At 44.0% G+C, this 1505-nt stretch overlaps 1 protein-coding gene across 1 annotated transcript in view; it reads right to left on the bottom strand.

Moving 5' to 3' along the window:
- Window positions 1-279: 279 nt before the first annotated feature.
- Window positions 280-1505, bottom strand: part of LOC134444236 (E3 ubiquitin-protein ligase TRIM47-like) — a 30798-nt gene continuing 29572 nt past the window's right edge. Inside the window, exon 5 of the mRNA XM_063193601.1 lies at window positions 280-361. Coding sequence (XP_063049671.1) covers window positions 280-361 — 82 coding nt within the window. The remainder of the gene's footprint in view (window positions 362-1505) is intronic.

Raw genomic sequence — 1505 nt, 5'->3', positions numbered from 1 at the left:
ATGTATGTTCGTATTCTGCTGATGATTGCTTATCCAGAAAACCAGTCCTCCACTGACACGAAGATGAGGATGCTGTGAAGAGTGCCCATAGCTCACTGAGGACCTCTAGTGGACAGGCAATGCAACAACGTGTGTGTGTGTGTGTGTGTGTGTGTGTGTGTGTGTGTGTGTGTGTGTGTGTGTGTGTGTGTGTGTGTGTGTGTGTGTGTGTGTGTGTGTGTGTGTGTGTGTGTGTGTGTGTGTGTGTGTGTGTGCGTGCGTGTCCACGTCCTTGGAGATCTACACATTTGCCATGGGCATTGTCCACATCCATGGCGAGAGCTTAGTTGAGGTTACAGGGTCGCAGGCTCGAGTCCTCCTCCTGCAGGGGCAAGCAAAGTGTAACAAGTTCAGACACCAGTAAGTCGTGGACACCACAGAAGACCAAAGAGACAAATCAAATGTATATGGGGGTTTATTGAAACAAAGGACACAGAAGACAAATGGGAGGATCGGAGGAATAGCTGCTCACCTACAGGGGTATCAATGCAAACAGGAAACACTGCAATACTATAACCACTACAAATCCTAGGACTACAAACACACAATATTATCAGCATGCAAAGGGTTAAAGGCACTGCAAACTGTTAAGGGTAAAACCAAAACAAACACTAAATACATAAGACTGTGGTGAGCAGCTAACCCCTCACCCCAGCCAGTGGCCCACGATGCACAAGCTTAAAACCCAATTAATTAAATAGACTATCTTTTTCATTATAATTATCTTTATTAAGTTAAACACATAATATCTAAAAGCATAAAATCAACACACACATTATCAATAACAAACTACCATCTCACTGGGCCGCTGGCTAGAGTAATTGGTGGCGCACAGTGTCCCAGCACAGGTTGGCCACCCTGTCTGAGACAAACAAAAAATTAAGCAAGCACACACACACACAAACCTTCAATCACACATTAAGACTGCACTCATGCACTCACACAACACCAACGGAACCCAGCTACAGGAGAGTCAGGTGAGTCACCAAGGTAAGTTAACCAGGTAAGTTAAACAGTCTCAATACATAAACACGCTCAATATCTTTCACACAACACAGGCACTCAAAAGAAAATAAAGCTGCAAGCCACCAATCTTACCCCCTTCACAATGGAGACCAAAGAGGCCCGGCACCTCCAACTTCCTGTTTTTAAAGGAAGCCATCATTTCTGACCGGGCACTTCCTATCCCTCAGCGCCACAGCTCCCCTATGGTCCCGGCCCAGTCATTGCACCCACCCCGAACAGTCCAACCTGTTACAAAAGAATCTCCTCACAAGTGGAACATTTATGTAGAAGTTACTTTATTATGCACATGTACATTAATCATTGAGACACATTGAGTAAAATATCACCCCAAGACCCCTACACCAAACAAAAATCACAAGTGAACTAATGTTACAGAAATGTTCCTTCCGATATTTATGTTGCATAAATGTTCATTCCAATACATGAACATGTTAATTATG

The sequence above is a fragment of the Engraulis encrasicolus genome, unplaced genomic scaffold (genome assembly GCF_034702125.1).
Source record: "Engraulis encrasicolus isolate BLACKSEA-1 unplaced genomic scaffold, IST_EnEncr_1.0 scaffold_47_np1212, whole genome shotgun sequence".
Taxonomy (NCBI): domain Eukaryota; kingdom Metazoa; phylum Chordata; class Actinopteri; order Clupeiformes; family Engraulidae; genus Engraulis; species Engraulis encrasicolus.
This window is presented reverse-complemented; position numbering and strand designations above follow the sequence as displayed.